This window comes from Athene noctua, chromosome 7 (assembly GCF_965140245.1).
Source record: "Athene noctua chromosome 7, bAthNoc1.hap1.1, whole genome shotgun sequence".
Taxonomy (NCBI): Eukaryota; Metazoa; Chordata; class Aves; order Strigiformes; family Strigidae; genus Athene; species Athene noctua.
The window spans coordinates 4,939,521-4,961,089 of record NC_134043.1 but is presented as its reverse complement, the minus strand read 5'-3'; the positions used below and the strand labels follow the sequence as shown (position 1 = coordinate 4,961,089).

The window sequence follows — 21,569 nt, the reverse complement described above, 5'->3', positions numbered from 1 at the left end:
GCAGTGACTGCAAAATACTTTTTCCTCCCTAATGCAAAATGCAGTAGGGAAGAGGAGCACCCTGGCTGGGTTCTGCGCACCATGCTCCGAGCTGGCGAGGGCGGACGCAGCTCTGCTCCAGAAGCTGTGTGCCTGCATTATACAGCACTGTGCCTGAGCTAATAAGCTGTGCTTATTAATGTTAAATTAATGAATCTCAGCCTGCTCTGCTTATTAGGTTGAGCTCCGTGCCACCGCAAGGCAGCTCTGCGACTCCCAGACCCGAGCTGTCTCACATCTGACCAGGCTGGAGCACAGGGCAGCCAAGCTTGAGTCTGTCTTTACCCATCCATGTAGGCACCCCTGCAAGCGGATATATTGCACACAAAACCCCTCTCTTTGCTTCTTATTTTCCCTCACAAAGGCAGGATAACACGTGTTATTTACAAAAGTATAAAATGGATGTTGAAATAATTAAATGGGAAGACAGGGGCCAGCCTGACGTTACCATCCCTCTCCCTTACGTGGAAAGCACTGAACCCAGATGCCCAACTGTGGAAGATATTCTTCCAGCAGCAGCATCTGCCTCCTTGGCAGGCACTTCAGGCAAGTTGTCTGGGGAGCTCTGCAGTTGCCTCTTGGTTTATCACGTGGATCTGTTACTGTGGTCTATCTGGCTGCCTTGTCCAGGCAGAAGGCAATTCCTTTTGATTCACCTTTGAGTCCAAGAAACTCCATTTTGCTCCATTTTTCCTGTACTGTACATCGCATGGCAAGACATTTTCAGACGCCATTCAGTCTTTCTGTCTTTTCAGAGAGAGAATGATGATTTTCTTTCTGATCGCCTTCCCCCCCCCGCCCAAATTCTTCATTCTTACTAGTAATTGTTTGCATCAGTTTCATTGGAAATAAGCTCCTCATCAAGAACAGAACTTTTTATCTAAGATAAATGCACTAATATTAATATATAACAAAATTCATTCATATTCATGCTTTAGTTGTTCTGAAAAATAATCTTCCCCCATGTTCATAAGTCTATGAATAGAGAAAAGCATCCAGCCTTGACAAACAAAACACATCTTGCAACATGTGGCAGCTACATTTTGAAGAACATAGGCTTTTGAAAACTACATGCAATCAGACTTATTTCTACCTATTGAAGATTAAAAAAAAAAAAAAAAAAAAAGAAAGAAAGAAAAAAGCCATGCATAGACAGAACCCCACAGTAGCCCGCACACCAGGACACGATGACAATGTGATGACAAGTCCAGCAGCACTACCCAGAATTCTGAGGGAAAAGCAGAAAATAAAGTTAAAAAGTATGGCATCTAATAATACTAAGCAGGGGATGTCTGCAAACTTTTTTTTTTTTTTTAAGTCGGTGGAGGAAAGATGTAGCAAACATGTGATTTTCACTTACTAAACTATGTGTCATATCAGCAGTTTCAGGCTGGCTTACATATTAAATCGAAGCTTAGGAGAACCCTTTTTTCACACAGTAGAAGAACAGATTACATTAAGAACAGTTCATGCTTTTTATTAAGAAAAATAATAATAAAAAATAGGCAGAAGTTATTTAAAAGAATAAACAGTCCCCAGAATGGAAGGACTATAAAACAAATTTCTATTTGGGAAACCTCAGGGAACCAATGGGAGACCCTCAACCTCAAGTGTGGGATGGGCATTTAAATTTTTCTTCAGGAAAAGTGTCCAAATTCAGGAATGTGCAGAAGCACAGAAGCCCTTAACTGAAGGCACGGGAAAGACTGTTTGTTGAAAGTGTTTCCTGAACCAAGACTTTTCTTTATAATCAGGCAACTCATGAGCAGCTCTTGCTCTTCAGCCACAGGACAGCATCAGGGAGAAAAGTTTAGCCTTACTCTTACAAGCCTGGGGAGAAGTTACTGGAAATGTGAGGAGGAGCAACATCCTTTTGCACCAGGAGAGTGAGTAGGTGCCTGTCCAGGAACATGAAATACATCCCTGAGTAGTATTTTGAGATTTACATGAAATGAATTAATCGCTTCCTAGCTTGTGACGGGCAAATATGTATTGAGACATGCTCTTGCACACGTGCTCTTCTCTGTTTCATCTGTAGAAGATTTTTAGAAAGGAGCTGGAGCAATGCCAGCAATTGTCCCATTTACCATAGCTTCCCAGGGCTCATTTTGGGGGAAGGAGAAGAGTTAAACTCATTTTCTCTCTGCTAAGCACACATCAGTCTACTAAATTCTTCCCTTGTAAATTAGTGGACCAGGCACAAGTGTGCACAGGACAGGAGTAACAATGGATTTTGGATTAAAAGCAAAAAAGAAATCCAGTCTTACAGAAGCACCTTTATGCATTTTTATTTTATCCACTTTGAGGCAGAGGAGACCTGCTACCAAGGTTTTTGCAATCATGCCTAGTCCTTCTTTTTGTGGAATAAGAGAGCTTGCAAAGTTCACCTCTTCCCTGAAGAATACCTTACAGCTTACTGTTTTTAATGAGAATGATGAGCAATTAAACCCACATTTTTACCTGTGTTTCCATATACTTCCTATTTCCACAGCCATATTTAAAAGTATAAACGCTGATTTTCATAACAGTTAGGCAAGTAATTACGCTTCGTACTTTACAATGCTACCAAGCTTCAAAATGTACTGAACTGGTGTATCAGCAAGTAACAGAATGATAAAAATAATTAACATGGTTTTAATTTAAATATTGATGATACAGTTGACTCTGTGGCTGTACGGCACCATTGTGCTAGGTGCGGTACCCAAATACAGATAGAGCCCCTGTTTCAAAGGGCTCCCATTGTTCGTCCCACATTTCTCAATATCAGACGATCTCCAAAAAGCTTTTCAAACATTAATTAAATCTCCTAACTTCCTTTTCAGGTCAGTAGTTTTTATTATGCTAGTTGTGTAGATGGAGAAAGTGAGGAATGAAGAGGGTAAGGCACTTGCCCACGACGACACAGTGAACACTTCTCACTTCCACTCTCCGCTTACTTCCCAAGCCCCACCCCAAGCCCCCCAAGCCTTTGAAGGCTCGTCCATGTGCGTATTGGTGCTGTGGGCGTACGTGTGCATATGGCCAGCACAGCTCGGGGAAGGCTGGTTACTGCTAAGTACTCTTCGGTTAATCAAGACCATGTGAGAGTACTGCTTCTGGTTTGCACTCGCATAAGCTTTAGTAAAATATCACTGGTGGAGTTAATTTATGTGATTTTGTAACCTCTTAATATTGCTTGGGGTTAGCGTTCTTTTTAACCCAAATGGTTTTTGTTTATGAAAATTAAGAATGCTCAATTCATTACAAAAGGGGTTTTTTTTTCCACTTTTTTTTTTTTTTTTCTTTTGGGAGATTGGGTCCTAACACATTAAATGTCCAGAACCAGGTCATCAAAGGGTAAACTGCAATGCTTTTCATTTTTCTGACTAAAGATATAGGATTTTTCTCAGAATAAAGCTATAAAATAAATAACAGGCTTGAAGTTCCTTAAGATATTCATTGGAACTTAAAACCAAACCAAAACAAAAAAGACTTTAATGCCAAAATGTCAGTGTTCTGTGCAAAATAATTAATATAACACAATAGGATCTATTCTACTATCGATTGAAAGGGAATTTATGCAGGTAATTCATTAAGGCTAGTGGGAGTTTGGCATGTAAATCTCCCAGCACTTTGATGGGAAAACAGACCCTGATGATTTTTTGTTTTTCTTATAAAGCTATGAAATACATCCCTTTCAGTGGCAAATATACAAAAAGAAAAAGCAAATACCTGAACAACTAGGGCAACGGATTCCCCTGCTCTGTGAGACTTCTGAAAAAACGTTAGATCAAATCATTTTTCACACATTGCAAAAGATGCAACAATCATTTCAATCACCGTGTTAAGAGAATCAATACATTTTATTTTTTTTCTTCTGGAGAATGTCATTTTGCATTCCAACGTTTGCAGGTTATCACCTTCATACATCTCTTTTTGTGGTCAAGTGCATGATTAGTACTTCTGACAGGATATTGGTCATTTTCTTATGAAGATCTACAAATTCTTGTAAATAAAACCCAATCTGAAAAAAAAGAAGAGCAAATCTGTGGACTGGAATGCACCCTACTTGTAATGGGAACAAAAAGCTGGCAATGAAATATAAACCTAAATCACAGCAGAATGACCTACTTTAAGGCATTTGCCAAAGAGACAGTGTTTTAGACAGCTCCTCTGAAGTAGCGTCTTTATGTCTATGCCATCTGCAGATTTATTATTGTGCTTTAGGAAAAAAAAAAAAAAAAAAAAAGGAAAGGAAAAAAGGGAAAGAAAAAAAAAAGGGAAAGAAAAAAGGGAAAGAAAAAAAAAAAAAAGAGGAAAGAAAAACCTACAGTACGCCCGAACAAACTCAGCTTCATCTATAGGAAAGATTCCAGTACTGTGGGCACCACACCCACACCTACTGATGTGGTCCAAGTTTTTTCTTTAGAGGCACCTAATTAAGAAACCCTGATTCATTTACATGGATACGTTTGATCTAAATTACACTCCAAACCACACCAAATTAGGAGCATCTGTGAATGCGAAGTGTTTGTTCCCAGTGACTGGTAGAATAGGGCCAGTTCTGGACGGCACATGTTCAAGTGACGAAAAATATTTCAGATGTAACATACTTCTGAGACCCACTTTTCCACTAATAATTCATAATGAGTTAAACCAGTATCTCTGCTCAAACAATTATTTCAGGCTGTGAAAAACATGTCATTTTACTTTTAAAATGAAGTGTGGGGGGGAGGTAGGTGGACAACCACCTAGTTCGGTAGCTCTCCCTGATAAAGGGCATTAACACAACCATTAGCTGTTGCTAAGTTAAATCTGTGCTGTGCGCGTATTATCAGATATACATTACTCTTAAAGCCTGGACTAAAGGAAACCGGCTATGAATGATTCGTTGTTGTTCACAGACAAGGCCTTCTGCCTTTATGTATGATCTTCCGTTGTTAAACCGCTGTGCCAGCTTTCCTAAGGAGTTGGAGCAAAGAGCAGGGTCTCAGCCCGATGAGGCATCACCTTATGTGTCGAATAAAATGAAAAATTCCAAGACCACCGGATTCGAAAGTGGTGTTTCCCTTTCCAGGCTGCATTGCTGGTGCAATCTGACTCTGTTTGTTTGCATCCTAGAAAGCCACTCCATACAAAAACGGGTCCTGCAGGAACTAGGGAACTTTTATCCTACTTTCCCATCTCCCAGAAAGAGTAAGGGGGCTGGGGGGACTGCAGAAGCCACTCGCTGCTTTGCCTCCTTACGGTCTAAACTGACAACAGCAACAAAAAAGAGCCTTTATCTCACTCTAATTTAAGCCATAGGAGCAGTCCGAGCAGTGGGGAGTGTAAATCTGAATTCCATGCTGGGTTTGCAATTCCCAGTCCCCTCGCACAATTTGGCCCCACCTTCGGATTTGGCCCATAGTGTTTGGCAGCCACCTTTAATTCATCCCGTCTTTCATACTTTGTGAATAGTCTAAGTTACATAATACCAGTGACAATTTGTTTATGGCAAGCGTTAGAGTCACTGTTTTATGATTATATTCAAACTTTAAGCCACATTTTGACATCCAAGGATCATCTTGCGTTCTCAAATATTATATACAATGAAGGTTTGTGTTCCAGTAAAAGGGGGGGAAGGAACTTTATAAATAACGTGACTTCGTTTGTCTGAAGAGATTTTAATACATTTGTCTGATCTACTGTTTTTGCAGTAGCTAGAATATAATTTGAATATATTAATATTTTCAGCAACTGTGCTCAGGGAGCCCAGTTAATAACTTATGCATGGATATATAGATGCACTTCAGACAGAGGTAATGTTTTTAGCCCTTATGTTGGTAATACTTAGAAACACACAATGAAAGAGCCTGTTCTTTCCTCCCCTTTGTTGTGGGCATGCATTGTGATGGTATGGAGCCAGTGTTCTTTCTGTTGTCTACACAGCCTGGATTCAATAAGCAGTTATATATGCATATTATGACAATGTGGTCAAGGAAACCAGATTTTTTTACTATACCTTCATGTGCCTGTACAGTATAAAATCTGGTATTTATTTTTCTTGTCCTCATTCAATATGTTAACAAAATCATAATTTGATACAGGTTATGTTCACTTTATAATTAAAATTATAGAGTTAGATGAAAATACAGCAAGATGTTGCTGAATGGAAAATATTTATCTTTTTGTACATTACGCATTATGGTGCAACGTAAAATCATAAATCTGTGGAGCGGCTAACTCCAGCCAAGCGTACAACAACTTGCCTCCTCCCCTGGTCCACAAGATGCAACCAGTTACCTCCTCTGAGATGAGGGTTTCTACACCCGTCTCAGCCTTGTTGTTACACAGCACTGCCACATCCTCTCCAGAGCTTTGCTGTGGTCTTCCAAAAGAAAACCCCTTGCCATGGAGATGAGCCAAGAAAAGAGAATTCAGAAAAGTTCTGTATTTGTTACAGATCCCACCAATCCCTCTCCCATAGCTTTCCTAGCACCTTCATGGACAAAGCACAACCTTTTCACACCACGTTCTCTGTGTCAGCACGAGACTCAGCCTCACCAGACCCCCTCAGGATAGCACTTGATCTGCCTTGAAACTGTTCCCACTTCCCAGATCATTGCCAGATCCACACTGCCAAGTCCGGGCCTTCACCACACACTATCAGCAATCCTGGAGACCCCAGTAGCATACAGCATATGGGACAACCCTATAGCATATGGAAATTTCCCAGTACATAAAGTTTGCTGTGAACACTAGTTTGCCCATTTTCAAACGTCCAGTCCAGAGAGGGTTTTCAGTAGGGCTGTGGCAGTAATAGTAGCAGGCAATTTAAGATCACATCCTAAGACAATCCAGATATGTTTCCATATCTGGATAACTGTCTCACCAAAAAAGTCATCAAAAGACTGAGCTTCCTTCAGAGCATCTCCCCTGTGGAAGTCATTGCAGCTGCTGTGGACTCAGGGTCAGACCTTGAGGAATTCCAGATCTTGAGGAATTTGGTTTGCATCTCTCCTGACCATGATGGTGAGGAACCGCTTATCCTTTCTGGGTTACATGCTAACAGGTTTCCATCACTCTCCATATTAAATGATGTTTATATAGCTTCACATCCCGAAACGACAATATTTACTTCTGAAAGAGGCACTTTCTCAGCTTGTAAATCCATTTACAACCATTCACTGAAGATTAGACATTTTTTGCTGTAAGGGGAAGATCCACGGCTTCTGAATTTAGTCTTATTTGAAAGCCAGGCAGCTCAGGTCTTCTGGAGCTCAAGGCAATGAAAAAAATCATATGCAAGGCATTTAAGCTTCATCTCTGAGAACAGCATGCCTATACACAACACCAGCAAGTAAGACCATACAGGAACACACCCATTTGGCTGGTGGGCACTATCAGAAATCCTTCTCTGCCACTCTGTTAGGTACATTGAGGCATTTTATTCAGTTAAGCTATGACTGAGAGATTTGATGTCCTGGAAGCTGCTTACTCAATGAGCTGTCCCAAGACTGATGAGTACATGACTTGAGATCAACAGCAAGTTTGTACCTGTTGTTGCTAAACCCTTCGACGTCTGTTAAACGTGATTTTGGTTAGGAGGTCTAAGAGACTTGTCTATGTTTTCTCACCAGTTTATCTAACTGTGGATTTTGATCAGGGTCATACAAAATCAGACATTAGCAAGTCTGGTCACTTGAAGCCTCAAAGATGAAAGAAACACAACTACTGAGAGAGGTGGGGCTGTCTGTATAGAGAATAAAGACTTTTGTAAAGTGTCTAAGGCAGTTAGACCACAACCATCTGAGACCAGCACATGTGTGAATGGGTATTTGACTTAAAAACAAATTAATGAGAAAATTCAAAGCTAGTTTAAAGCTAGGAAATATCGCAGAACTTGCGGTACTACAAAGGGTGCATCTTAGGAAGACACAATATATGGAAAATCCTCCACTCCAGGCAGTTCGGGCATTTAGTGCAATGGACTATACACATGCACAAAAAAATAAACATCAAGTTAAGGTGAGTGGACAAGACAGACAAAGTGTAAGTAGAAAAGACAATGCTGACATAGTAAATTCATTGCTCAAGGGCAAGTAAAATGTAAATAAGTTTAAAGAAATCAAAGACTCATGGCACATACTCACTAGTGCATTTAAGAGATACATTCATCCTACTCATGTTCAATATCAGGGCTGAAGCAATCGTGATGCTGGGAGGCATGTTAAAGCATCTTTCAAATCTGATACAAATGCAATGTGTATATATTGCAATAGTTGCTTGTGGAGAGCTCAGAACTGAACCTGAGAGAGTAAGAATCCCAGCTGAGGTCAAATCCCCTATAAAATCATCTCTGTTGGGCTGACCACTGCAAAAAGACTTTCATTTTAAGCAACAAGATGGTGATAATATAGGTTAAAAAAAAAAAATAGAGATTTTACATTTGGGACAACTAGTGGGGCAATCTTTAAAATGTTTTCCTTATTTTAAAAGACTTGAAACAAAACAATTTATGAAGTAGTTATATATATATAAGAACTCACAGAAAAGGAAAATTTTGGCAAGAGTTTGTTCTCCAACTTTCGTGGAATTCTCCGATTTCAACATCAAAGATTACTGGTTGTCTCACAAAACTGGATATTTTATTCATGACACTGGAAACAGACAATGTGTTGTTAGTAAAACTAAGTTTTTCATGAGAAGCTCTAGACTCACCAGCAAAGATGCACTTCTGAGCAGGTTGTCTACAATTCAGCATCCCAGGTTGAAACTCCAGCCAATTGCCACTTTGGGGCTTTAAGTCAGAAAGTAAACCTGTCATATCCAGGGCTGAGTTATTTGCTGTCAACTGGATTACTGTAGCACAAAAGGGCTATAATTGAAGGCTGCAAGAGGTTATAGATTGAACATAGTCAAAAGCAGTAATTCCACTTAGTAAAAATAGATATCATCCAAAATGAAAAACGTTAAGCTTATATAAGGTGAAATTCTGACTCCATTCTGGCTCCCAGTTCCTGGGAGTTTTGTCAGTGACTTTAACAGTAATCAAAATTTCACTCACTGTCGAGAGAGATGGTGCAAAGGGGGTGATGAAGTGAAAGTTAAAATAACTGTTAACCAGCGGCTTCCAAAATACATTTTCTGAGCACGGACTGCTGTCGAACTCAGCGTTTTCCTGACGTAGCAATGCAGACAGCCCTTCTGGGGACCAAGGGGATAAAACTGTGCTAGTGGAGTACATCTAGGATGTGCAATAAGAATTACCCAGCTGTAACTGCTGATGTTCCCACTGTTCATCATCCTGATGGCCACGGTGGAACTGGACTGTTATACTTCAACATGGTGGGGTATAATTTGGAAGAAGCAATTTCAGAAAGCTGTAACATCACTGAGTGTCAGTGCCAGGGCTGACACCCTTCCACCTGAACCACTCTTTTGGAAGACGGGTAGAGATTACTGCAAGAAAGACCATAATAGTGGCTGGCAGACACACTGAAGTTTGCTGGGAGGAGAAAGATTAAAATACTGAGTCTCATTATCTATTTTTCTTACCAGTAAATCCGACCCAAAGAATGCTATTTATGTGCGACTGTGAACAAGGCTCCATAGAGTCTCGTGTGTACTTTGCATATACCCTCTGCTTTGGGTGTGTTGTAGAAAAGTGGCTTCTTTCACGGAGTTAAAAACCAGCCGAGTTACCAGCAGAACTGGTGGCTCTGCAGTTTTGAACGTACTTTTTGTTTGTCCATCACTAAGCATGTCAAAGCTTCAGTGTCCCTGTCAGAAAACAATGTTGTTAATAACACTAATCCACCTTTATTAAGACCCTTTAGCTTTATGGAGGAGCACCAAATATTAAGACAAAGACAAGAAGATAATAAGGAAATATTTTTTCCCTTGCTGACCTAGTTTCTAACCTCACTTTAAAATCTTCCATTGATTTTAATTATGCTTAAACTAAAGCTAAGCTCACAAATCTAGCAAATCTAAGGGCTGTTTTTAAGTGAATTTTCTCGCCTGTCAGAGTTCCTCCAGGTTTCTACGCTACAGTTAGAAGTTTATTTCCAGCCCAAAGTTGAGACAGCTTTCTGCCTGTAGGAAGCATCCAGCTCCACTACTGTACAACGCGGGAGTTCAAACACTACCTTGCTCAAATCGAGCCTGTGTACAGCGTTCTTTACAGAACAATTGCAGGCCTTTTCTCATCAGCAATAGCCAGAGGCAGTAATAAGGGTGAAGGATATCTATCATGAAAAGTCCAGTGTCAATGTGTTCCCCCAATTTATTTACTGACCTTCAATGCAACAGCCATACTCCTGACCCTCATGAGATGAAGCCTAAGGGGAAATGGCACTGAGCACCAATTCCATATCCTGTTGTTCTGTGGTCTAAATTAAGTGCTAATTAATTACCACTGGCATCTTTGGCATTGCCTGTCAAATTGGATTTAGGATATCCTTTTGCTATTTAAACAAATAGCCCTACATCTAAAGCTAAAATCCCAAGTGTTAGCATTTTCTTTACTTTTAAATTTTTATTCCAAAATTCAGCAAGTATGTCCAAGGATTTTGCAGGTAGAATTCAAATAAAAGAAACAGGAATTGATATTGTCAATTTTGATTAATAGTCCCTCATTAATAAACATCCTGTTATTCAGTTTCCACCTGCAGTTGCTGATGTTGCCTGGAATCAATTAACTCATATAATTTGATTTATTTTACAAAGACATTTTTGGATGTGCTGTGCTGATGATAAAGGTTCTATATTTACAATTCTTGATTTAAGGGAGATTGTTACTAACTGCTTTTTATTTTTAATGTTACAAGGAAATGTAGCTTCAGGCATTCTTGAACAAAAATATTTAAACCATTTAAAAAGTTAAAGCTTTATTCATGTAAAAGTATCTGTTGCCTTCTGAGCCACACAAGCCACAAAAGCATACAGATACAGGACCTTTGACAGGTTGGTCATTACAATAAGCTAGTTGTTCTGCAGAAAAAAAAAGAGAAATAGAATTAAAAAAAAATAATAAATCAATCACAGCAAAAGTTATACTACCAGCCAAAAATAGAGTTAAAGCCTCTATACATTTTATCTCTGCCTGAACATATATTATTCTGCGTAGTCTAACACTGCCTTTATCACTCTACTATCCAAACACCTCTAAGAAGTGCGTTAGCATCTGCCTAACATCTGTCACCGGTGGTTTTGTTGTCTCCCATCCCCTTCCCAAGGAGAAGCTCATGCTTGCAGTAGTAGTGTGGTTTTTGAAGAGGGGTTTGCTGTTGTTTGAGATATATGCTCCTACAGGGCTCTCAGAGAGGGCAAAACCAATTCCAAAACTGCAGCCAGAGGAGTCCGAGATGCTCCTTAAGGAAGTTCGTGGCCTCCAGATGACTCTTACCAAGTGGCTGTCCCCAAACAGGCAAACTTCAGGCTCAGCAGCAACTCGCACTGTGATAACATGGACTACCCAGGCCTCCTCCTCCTCCCTCCAGTCTTATGAGCATTAGTCAGAACCAGTTTGCATTCACGCACAAAAAATTAAAAACCAAGCCAAACTGGGAGGACAGTACGCTGGTTGTCAGTGAATGGAAGAACTTAGCAGACCACCCAGTTGGGTCAGTTTTCCAAAAGGGAGACCTGGAACTTTTGCAGTAATAAGGAAGATTTTGTGGAAAGGTTTTGAATCCATTTCTTTGACACAATATGGCTTGGGGAAGTGGGACCCGAGTCTCTGCCCACATCGGGCTCTTCAGCAGAGCCACCACAGCGTGAAGATGAGCTCCTGCCCTTACCGTTCATGCCATGCTGGGACACCAGTGTGCACCCTGCCTTTGGAGCTTCTCTAACACAGGAGGTGGCCAGAAAAATAGAAACAACCTCAATACTGAGATGCAGGTACCACATTACAGTGCCCTCTTCGTACCACAGCTGAGGGTGGAGGCAGGAGCACAGCTCCCACTGTGCAGAAGAACAAGCAGGACTTCTCCAAAACACATTCCTGAACAAAACCCCTGTAGAGGCCTGAGTCCTTTTAGATATCTAAATATGCTTCCACATCTTGGCCTCAGTCACCTAGAAAATGAAGACTTTCCCTACAAGACAGGCATTATGTGAAGTGTGTGCAAAGGCAAGAGCACACGCGCTCTTCAGAAGGGAAGTCATACAGGTAGCAAAGTTCACCCAATGGTGAGAACAATTTATTTTTAACTGTTCTCTTATTAAACCAGGCTAAGCCAAAATAAATGCCTTTCTTCAGCTTTTCAGAGTCTATTCAGCCAACTGTGAACCGATGTTCAGAGTTAGTTTCGTTATTATTTTCATTGAGGGCTAGACTCCAAGGCAGTTCATCCTGGGAAGGGCTCGTGCTGTGAGGTATGCGGGGGATCCCCTGAGGAAGCCCATTCTCCACTGGGTCCCTGTCAGCTGTCCAGCTACTATATATAGCCCTCCAACGGTCAGATTTAAAGGCTACTCTGCAGAAGAAGACAGCATCAAGTGCTCGTTCTTGCGTCCCAGAGCAACTGAAGAGAAGGGATTTTTCCCAAAGAGCTGTAATATGAACCCACAGCTGCAGAGCACAGGAAGCCTATGGAGTTTCTGTAGGCCAGGAGCCATGGAGGCTATTTTCAGCAAAAGCAAGCTCTTAAGTATGTCTGAACTATTTCTGACCCCTCTAGTAACGTATCATACGCCATGACCTGGTTTCTCTATTACCAGTCTTGGATAGCTATTGTTTCAAATTCAACCTATGGAACAGAGATTTAAAATACCTTCGCATTTTACACAGGCAAAAGAAAGTAGTTTAGAACTGTGTTAGTCCCCTGCAATCCCCGAATTGCACATATTAGTTGCAGAAGAAACCACATGACTCGTTTTGAAAAGCACAGACGTAGTGTTTTGGAGCTCCTCTATAAGCATAAACTTCAGGTCGCAGGTACATATGCACAAAGCTCCCCCCTCCCAACGTGGCATACACATTTCACAAACAAGCTGAGGATTCAACTGATAATGTTTGCATTTGCTTAGCTTCATCAGCTGGTGAATACCACTGTAATGCAACTGAGCAAATCATCCGTAAAGCCAGTACATAAATAATAATGAGGTTTAGTTTGCATTCATAAAATATCAAGAATCCCAATTTATTACTAAATTTTAAATTTATCTACGTTGCAGTGCAATGAATTGAACAGTTTACACAAATAGAGCTTATGGTATCAGGGGCTCACTTACCACCGATTATTTCCATAAGTCTCTCAAGATGGGGTTAAGTAGTGTACAGGCCCTGCACTCTTCCCTCACGGCGGTTCTATTTGGCTGTCGGTCCTAACCTGGTATATCCAGATGGATATGAATATATCTGCAAGGCTTTGACGTGTTATAGAAGGACACCTATTGTTGCTTGTGTTTTAAGAGGACTCTCAAAGCTGCCGTTGTCTTTTTGGTACCAAAACCCACTTAAGTTCTTCCTGAGGAACAACTGCTATAGCTGAACTGAACTAAGTTTACAACAGCAAATGACATTGCAGTAATATGCTGTATCTCAGGAAAGAATGTAACAGGCCTTAAACAGGAAGGAAATATATTGAGAAGAAACCAGATAGTTTCTTCTATCTGTGTTTATCTGTGCATCATTTCATACTTTTGCTTCCTTCCTAACACTGAAAAACCCATCTGCAAAAGCCCTGCCAAAATGTGCTTATACACACACACACAGACATTATCACTTCGTAGGACGGTACGTTTTATTATCAGGTTATTTTCCAGTACATTTGGCACAGTTAAGGTAAGTATATTAACTTTACTTCCAAATAAAGAAAACAAAGTTGTACTGAATGTCTCAGCCATCGTCAATGAGTTAAGAACTGACAGGAGGTCCAAGTAATCAACCCTGTCTACTGCGCCGAGCTTTCCCCTGGGACACCTCTTCTGATCGTACAATGTATCTGACTGGCATGGATGTAGAATTGCTTTCAATAAAGATTTTATTTCAAGGTTGGATGATTCCTTCCCAAATGTCTTGTCACTAAAGCAAAGTATGTGATACCTGTTATTTTTTAACTCCTGTGAACTAGCATTTGGGAAGGAGAGGAGCATAAAATGTTGAGCTAGAACCTGTTCATCACAAGAGGCGAATTTTAACACGTTCAAATTGATTGGAGCTCTGCAATAGCAAAAGTCAGAAAAATGCTGCAGAAAAACAGGCCCATAACAGTGCAGTGAAACAGTGTTAGAACTGAGGTGAGTTGAAGGCAGTTGAGCCATTCCCAGGGCTGAGTCCTTAAGCTAAAACATTATCTTTGTATATGCCTGAGTATATATAGCAAACAGATCTTAGCTAATTTGAGGATAATTATTAGTAAAGTGAGTCAATGGGATGCACATACTTGGACCCATTAAGGCAGTTCACAGGAACTTACAAACCAGCCCCACGGTCCATCAGGATGAGCAGCTCCAGCTGTGACAGTGGTTGCTGACAACAGCTCAACAAAGGTACAAAACCTGCCCAAATGAGCTGTCATGGAATAACCCGCTTAGAGAGGAGTCAGTTCCGAATTCTGTAAGGTTAGTTGTTATACCAAGAGGACAGATGTCATAATGTTTAATTTTTTTCCTGCTTTCTAGGGAGTTTTCTTTATTGCCATGCATCTTTAGATCTTGGTTTCTGTCTCTTGCGGCGGAGACTTCCCTAGTTACATTAAATATTGTGCATAATGCTGGGGGACAGGATTCTGATAAGAACAAAACCGACTTTTATCCCTCAGTCTTCTCCTGATTTCAGGGGATGGCATTTTCTACACCTGCCATTCTGGCCCGTAATATTTTATCAGCCGACTGGCTCTCACTCTTCCAGTCCCCTCATTTTGTAATGTGTTGCCCTTTAGTCAATATTACCAGTTCACAGAAGAGCAGTAGGATTGTCTTATTTAAAAGTTTCCTTTAGATACAATTTAAAACACTAAAAGAGCACTAGGCATGGCTAAAACCAGTTCTGCTAAGGGTAGAAATGCCCCTGATGTTGAGCAAACATGAATTCTCGTAGGCTGGAAAAGGCTAGGAAAGCAAGACTGAGCAGCTTTCAGTGCACCTAGCAGAGGACAGCTCTACTCTCACTCTCCAGTTTACAGTAAAACAGTGCCATTTCCAGTAGGGTTTTCCTCCCTAAGTACGTTGACATTTCTCTTTAATTTTTTATGTGCAGTAGGAACATCAAAACAATCGGAGTAACTGTTGAAATGCTTTCCCCTCCTCAGCAGTTACTAAGGAGTAAAAACGGATGAAGAACATTTCCTAACACCTAGTGTGAGTGAAGTAATAATCCAGTGTGCTCTCTGAATGTCAAAATTAATAATGATTTTATTTAGAGAGTTTGAAAAGTGTAGGTTTAATGGAACTAGAGAGCCAAACTCACCATACAATGACCCTCTTAGCTGTAGAGTTGCCCTGCTCTCAGACACACGCTTTCCAGCTTACAGTTACCTTGGCAACAGCCAAAGCATAAATTCCAAGTATTTTTGCTTATATATCTGCCATTGACACTAGAGCCCTCCTATCAGACACTTCTGCTGTTTTAATACATCATTAATTTCATTACTATTAATAATGAGAACTGTATTTTCTGCCTATCTCCTGATTTATGATCTTAAAGGACTGAAGCCATTATTGAAGCTAACTTATTTGGGGGTAAAAAAGACTCTAGCACAGCATAACGCCCGACAATTTCTTGATATGGTTCCAACATCTGTGGCACTGGATTATAGACACTTTCTAAAATAATCTTAAATTGATGGATCATTGCTCCTTTCATTTGGGCTTGACAAAAAATATCTCTGGCATTTCCTTTCACTTTTTATGTTGTAAATGGTGGATCACTCTTTCTGCTCTTTTTCTTGCCAAAAAAAAGATTTCTTGACCCTTTTTTAGGAATTTTCTCTTTTAACAACTCAATTTCACTACAGTAATAGCTTTAAGTATGTGTATTTGGTTTTGGTTTGCTTTGACTTTCTCTTTTGTGGACAGATTGAAAAAATATTAGTTATAGAATTTCATTGGTAAATATTTGTAATTTTAAAAGGCATAACATCCTAAACTTATCATTATTTTATTCAGGCTGGGTTGAATTCTTTCCTTCTTTCCCTCTAGGATCTGTATTTTATCACAGATTATTCAACTACTCAGACTTTCCATATTTTCAAATTTGCTTGGTTTATAGTGTTTTGTATTTATGGTCATCCTATGAATATGAATAGATAGAAAATATCAAGAATTTTCAAAAGAGTTTATCAATACAAGAATTATTCTTCTAGCATTAAACTTAGGGACCTCAAATGCACACGGATATTCTTAGTGCCACGTTCCGTATTGATGAACCCCAGCAGATAGTTGATTCCTCCCCATCGCCAGCACACACCAGGCACATCCTCCCTTGCTTCATGCCGTACCCTCACCTCTGGAGAGCTGGGAGACTGCAGACCTTGTGCTGGCAATGCCTGGACTCAAACACAACTTGGCATGCAGGGAGGCACCTCCGGGAAAAATAGAGGGAATTATTCTGCTAGCAGAAAGATGTCAGACAAGGACAGAGGAGTTGGCCATCCATCTTCCATTTTGTGCACCAGAAACATAGGATCTCAACATCTTGCTCTAAGTTTTACAGATAAAGGCAGTCAGTCCCCTCCTCTGCCTTCAGTAAATTGAGCTCTGCCACCATCATTCTTCACCCTGACTCTGGTCATCCACTTCCTCCCTGCAAGGTGGCTCTCCTCCAGATTCATCAATGCTGTCCGTTATCAACACCACCTTATTGCAAAGCCAGGGCTGATGCTAAACTGATGATCTCTAAATTGATGCAAGATACAGCTGCTGAACATGGTTTTTTTTTTCCCCCGGGTGCACTAATATATCTAACCATGCTGATGGCATCTACCCATAATTTATAAGGTTTCCAATGTCTAGCATGTAACAATCTCAGCAGAAATCAAGTCTTTTTCACAGGGAGGCCCCCAAGCTTAATGTATGTGCTTCTGTATAAGTGGCATTAAGCAAAACAACCTCCTCACCCCCGTAACAAACATTTTTATTTGTGATAAAGATGTGCGACGTCCATCAGAAGCCCACACAGTTATTCGGCAACAAAACTTAACTTCTGAGTCTTTCTGAACTCCTAAGAGGAGACGATATGTTAATATTACCACAGAGGAAAGATAATTATTTGTTTTCAATTTATAATAAAGATGCTATATTTTAAGAAACTAATAGTTAAGCCAATCTGATTAGTGCCATATGGAGAGTGTTCTGTGCAATGGACACCACGGTTGCAAGCATGAGGCAGAACTAAGTAATGCTTCCTATTTATATATGGGAAAAAAAAAAAAAAAGAAAGAAAATGAACGTTAATGTTCGAGCTATGTGGTAACCTACAGGACTGGCAGAAATCCACAAGACGATGCTCTTTGCAGTGTGACCCACCCATTAACATGAAAGAAACCTTTTTTTAAGCGACTGAAGCCATTATGTCTCATGATGTTTCTTTCACTTATAGCATAGCTTACTGTAAATTCAGCAACAGGTATGGGAAACAGAAACAGCTATGATGATTTCTAAATTGCTGTCTGGATTTTGAAAAGGTAAATGAGTGACAGTGAGAGCTAGGGGTAAAAGCAGAACTCGAAATATTTAAGTTAAAACTAACGGGTTAAGGAATCATCCATAAATTCAAACATTTACATATTAAAGTTACGTTTAGTTCACATACCTTGGTTGAGCTGTGCAAATTATTTATAAAATATATATCTTCGTTTACTAGTCTTTCCAACCTAGGATATATTTTATATTCTGGAGGGTTGAGGGAAATGGATTTTTACTTAGTTCGTACTCACCACTGCGGAGATTTATGCAAAACTGCCTACCTAAACTCCATCCATTAAACCTACGCTGTTCTTCGACCAGACTTCTCCATCCTTAATGTCATTTCCACAAGAATATTAAGTCTTAATACAGACATAAGATCAACTTTTAATAATAATAGTCCTCCTCTTGTAATTTTGTGGGTAATAAAGATATCAAAGGTTATAATCCTTACCATTTTTTTCTAAGTCATCTCATTAAGGTATGTGGTCTCAGTGTCTTTCAAGAAACTTTGTATCAGGATAAGGCATGCAAAAGTCTGTAGTTCTATAAATTTCACAATCCATTTCAGACCATACTAACTTGATTGGATTTAAATTAGCAGAAGGAATGTGTTTCATGTGAGCTCTATATTAAAGGGCTTTTTTGTTTTGTTTTGTTTTTCCAACTCTTTCAGTGCTGGAGACCATGTTAAGAGAAACAAGGATGTTTCTCCCCGGAGCCACCAAATTTGTTGACACCAAAAGCGCTCAATTCCTTTAGCATAAAGAGAAATCCCGATTTTTAGCACCTACATGTATGAGCTCAGAAATCATTGCCTTATAGCACACACACTAACCAATGCTTGCTCACCAGAAAGCAGCAAATTGTGCCCTGATATATCAGAGTACTGTAAATGGAGCTCTAGCCCTCCACTCTACGCACATCTTGCTGTCTGGGGCTGACTCCTCTTTCCTTGCTTGTCAGGTTGGTAGAAGTTGTCTCTTCCCTCCTTTTTTTTTTTTTTTTTTTTTTTTTTTTGATAACCTAACCGAACAAACATCCTTATTAGGAGAATCAGTTAAAAAGTGCCTCTATGTACTTCATATGCCACAGCAACTCCTTTGACATCCCTCTTTTTTAACCAATTCTTTCCTTTCGTCAACAGGATAGCAGCCAAGGAATCCGTGAATCTTATGTCAACACAAAGCTTAGGAATTGTGTTTGGACCAACACTCCTTAGACCTGAAAAGGAGACAGGGAACATGGCAGTCCACATGCTGTACCAAAATCAGATAGTTGAACTTATGTTGAGTGAGTACAGCAAGATCTTCGGCTCTGAGGAAGACTGACAGACAGGGCCTGTTATTGAAAACGTTCACATCTGTCTTGATGTCTAATATTTTTACATTTCTGTAAACATATTTCTGAAATATTTCTTTTTCTTTCAAGTGACAGATGCCTCATTTTGTGAAAACTTAATGATGATTTTGTGTTTAATTTTCAAACATTGGAATAAAAAATATTGTCAACATTTGCCTATATGTATTCTGCATTAACCCTTTGAGAGTTTCATTATGCTAGCACTCCAAGTGTCACTTTTTTTGCAAGCTGAGCATACAGCATATGGCCAAAGACCATATAAAATGCTGTTTACCAACATATGCAATGGCACAGAAAGACAAATAATAATTGAGGAGATTTGTGGAAAATGGATTAAAATATGTAGATTTGTGGAAAATGGATTAAAATATGTATATTAAAAGCAATGAATTAAAACAGTGATATCAGATTATTTGTACCTAATCTGAGTACAATTTACCTTTCTCTTTGATATTTATTAAAAGTTAAAGACATGATGAATAATCAATTTGCCTACTCCAGGAGTTCAAAAAAATATTACATTTAATAAACACATAAGAGAAAAAAAAAACAAAACACCACACACAACAAACCAGAATGTCACTATTTGCATAACAGTGCCTAAAAAAAAGAAAAATTTAAAAATTAAATTGGAATTTTGGCATTTTTACTTAAATGCAGTACATGAAATGAAGACATTGCATGACTGCTCATTTTAATGTAACATCCATTTTGATTCTTCATCACACTGTACATCTGCCTGCTTTCCCCAGCTATCTTATGTTCTGTAGCATTTGTATTGTGCTCCTGAGGATGCTTTATTGGTGAACTACATTAAATTCATCTAGAAAGAACTTTAAAAAAAAGCCTTTTCATATGCCCTTAGGATTACTTGGCTAGACTTGAATCAATTTATGCATTTGATGGTTAGTTTCAGTTGTCATGGATAAACAAAAGGGTAACTGTCTAGAATATATCAAATATTGTTTCATTTTGAAATGTATGTTTCCAGCTATACACATCTCCTACTCTATTTTGTAAAAGTATTCTGCTGATAAAATGTAGACTTATGTTTGACAGCTTTTTAATCAAGTTCAAAGAGAATAAATAAAACTAATCCAGTGTGGTAAAGAGTCTGCCTGGTTATCGATTTGTTCATAAAATGAAAAATAAACCATGTAAATAAGATGTGTGAAACACAGATCTAGAAGCAAATATTTAAAGCAATTAAAGACCCCAAAACATAGGATTAATGCATAGGTCTGCTGTGCATGAGAGATATGTCTTCAATATCACCTCAGCAGATCATGGATTACTTCAGTTTTTACTTAGCATCATTTTGAAAAATACCCTGTTATTCAGGAAAGGTTGTTCTTCAGAGCAGTCATTTATGGAAACAAACTTATAATGAGGCCTGATAGTTAAATAAGACTAGGTTCTTTCATCAGGTACTAACACAGGCAGAAAATAACACCGAGAAAAGAAAAATTGTCCCCAAGATGTTTTCTGACTTCAAACATGTCTAAAAAACTCAAGCAAGACAGAGGGGTAGTGACCAGTAATTAAAATTACAACACAAAACCAAAAAAAAAACCCCAACATCTCCTCCATATCGCAAATATTCAATATAAGCATTTCTGAAAAAAAACCTATAATGTTCTGGAGAACCCAAATTCACTTTGCATTCAAGAAAATATTTTTCATGTTAATGTCAAGCCATGAGTACTTAAACAGTAATGCTTTTCAGCATCATCGTCTTTAGACTCTTTTAATAGCAACAAACCAGGCGCTGTTTATAGTCTGTGGAAATGACTGGAAGAAAGATAGTCAGAAGTTCAGTCTATTCCTTAATAAAGACCATTCACATTATGGCCCCACGGGTGCTCACAATCATGCTATTGAAGTAATTTCTGCTATTACTGGAAATGAAAAGTTCACTTGTTACTTGGATCCTGTTACACTCAGAAGTAAAGATTCTTAATTAATTAATTAATCTTCTCTTAAGCTTTCTTTGGAGCATGGAGACTCCTCTTCTAGTTTTTATAAGCAAGACAAGGCTTATGAAATGAACCCATATCTTTCTTAAGATCTACTGATTTTGTTGGAGGGGGAAAAAAAAAATCTAGCAAACTTCTGGACACACAAGCCTTTCTTTGGTTTTGAAGGGTTCTTTACATGAACGCTGTGCAAATGTGCTGACTTCTCTACTAAACGCTTTGTTAAAGATAGAAGCCTGATACGTGGGTAGCCAAATCTGGGAGGACACAAGTGGCTCTCATCAGAGGAGTGTATACATCCGGCGTGTATAGCAGATGTCTATTCTGTCTCATCCTGACAACAGAAAAGAATAACCATGCCTTGCTACCAAGCTGCTCCCTTCCCCAAGGGACCAGTCCTCTCCCTGTCTCCTTTAATACCTACATAATTCAGTGGGAAAAATTACTGACTCAATCCTTAGTCAAAGAGCCAGCACCACAGCTCCTGCCATCAGCCCCTCAGGGCAGAAAGCAGCCAGACAAAAGATGGTAAAAGTAAAAAAAAAACAAAACAAAATCATTTACAAGCCTTAACTGCAGTGGGGTTTCTTTTTC

The 21,569-nt window shown here is 39.3% G+C and overlaps 1 protein-coding gene across 1 annotated transcript in view; it reads left to right on the top strand.

Moving 5' to 3' along the window:
• ARHGAP15 (Rho GTPase activating protein 15) overlaps positions 1-19,408 on the top strand; it is a 312,620-nt gene extending 293,212 nt beyond the window's left edge. Inside the window, exon 13 of the mRNA XM_074910919.1 lies at positions 18,785-19,408. Coding sequence (XP_074767020.1) covers positions 18,785-18,968 — 184 coding nt within the window. The 3' untranslated portion in view covers positions 18,969-19,408. The remainder of the gene's footprint in view (positions 1-18,784) is intronic.
• Positions 19,409-21,569: the final 2,161 nt, after the last annotated feature.